We start from the raw sequence: 639 nt of genomic DNA, 5'->3' as shown, positions 1-639 counted from the left end.
CCCACGCCGGGGAGTGACCGTGGGGTGGGGTGTCACCGGGCCATCCCAGTGATGCTCTGGGCTCTTCCCCCTGCAGCTGGTGCACATGTTTGCCCCCATCCTGGAGCGGCCTTTGCTGAAGGCTGAGGTTTCCCCCTGTTATTCAGTCCTGCTGGGGATGTTTAAGGCCGAGCTGGAGCACGTGAAGGTGCTGTTCGACACCCAGACCTCTGCCCCGCTGCCGGCCATCCACAAGAACATGCCGCTGGTGGCCGGGCAGCTGAAGTGGGCTCTGGAGCTGCAGCAGCGGCTGGAGGGGCCACACAGGGACCTGTTCGCCATCGACCACCCGTATGTGCGGGTCACCCCGCGGGGACACGGGGTGGGATCTGGCGTGGTGTGTGTCTCCTCCTGCAGCACCCTCTTCTTTATCGTGACCTCGACAGCGTGATGGCCAGTGACGAAGCTAAAATGGTGTCCAGCCAGTATGAAGAAATGATGGGGCTGCTGCAGGGTTACCGTGAGAAGGTCTATGGGGAGTGGGCGTGCGGAGCCGGCCAGGACTGCCACGTCAGCCTGGAGCAGCCCCTCATCCTGAGGGACCCCAACTCCTCCCTCCTCAGCGTGAACTTCAGCAGAGAGGTCGGTGCTGGTGAGGGC

General features: G+C 63.5%; 1 protein-coding gene across 1 annotated transcript in view; it reads left to right on the top strand.

The window, feature by feature from the left end:
* The window catches only part of LOC104489015 (dynein heavy chain 17, axonemal-like), a gene marked incomplete at both ends in the record, with an annotated part of 30,584 nt that overhangs the window by 1,537 nt on the left and 28,408 nt on the right, over positions 1-639 (top strand). Inside the window, 2 exon segments of the mRNA XM_010131128.1 lie at positions 77-330; positions 426-621. Of these exon segments, the coding sequence (XP_010129430.1) occupies positions 77-330; positions 426-621 (450 nt within the window).

This window comes from Buceros rhinoceros, unplaced genomic scaffold (genome assembly GCF_000710305.1).
Source record: "Buceros rhinoceros silvestris isolate BGI_N320 unplaced genomic scaffold, ASM71030v1 scaffold17992, whole genome shotgun sequence".
In the NCBI taxonomy this organism is placed as follows: domain Eukaryota; kingdom Metazoa; phylum Chordata; class Aves; order Bucerotiformes; family Bucerotidae; genus Buceros; species Buceros rhinoceros.
The sequence above is the reverse complement of the archived record's forward strand: the minus strand, read 5'-3'. Positions and strand labels throughout refer to the sequence as shown.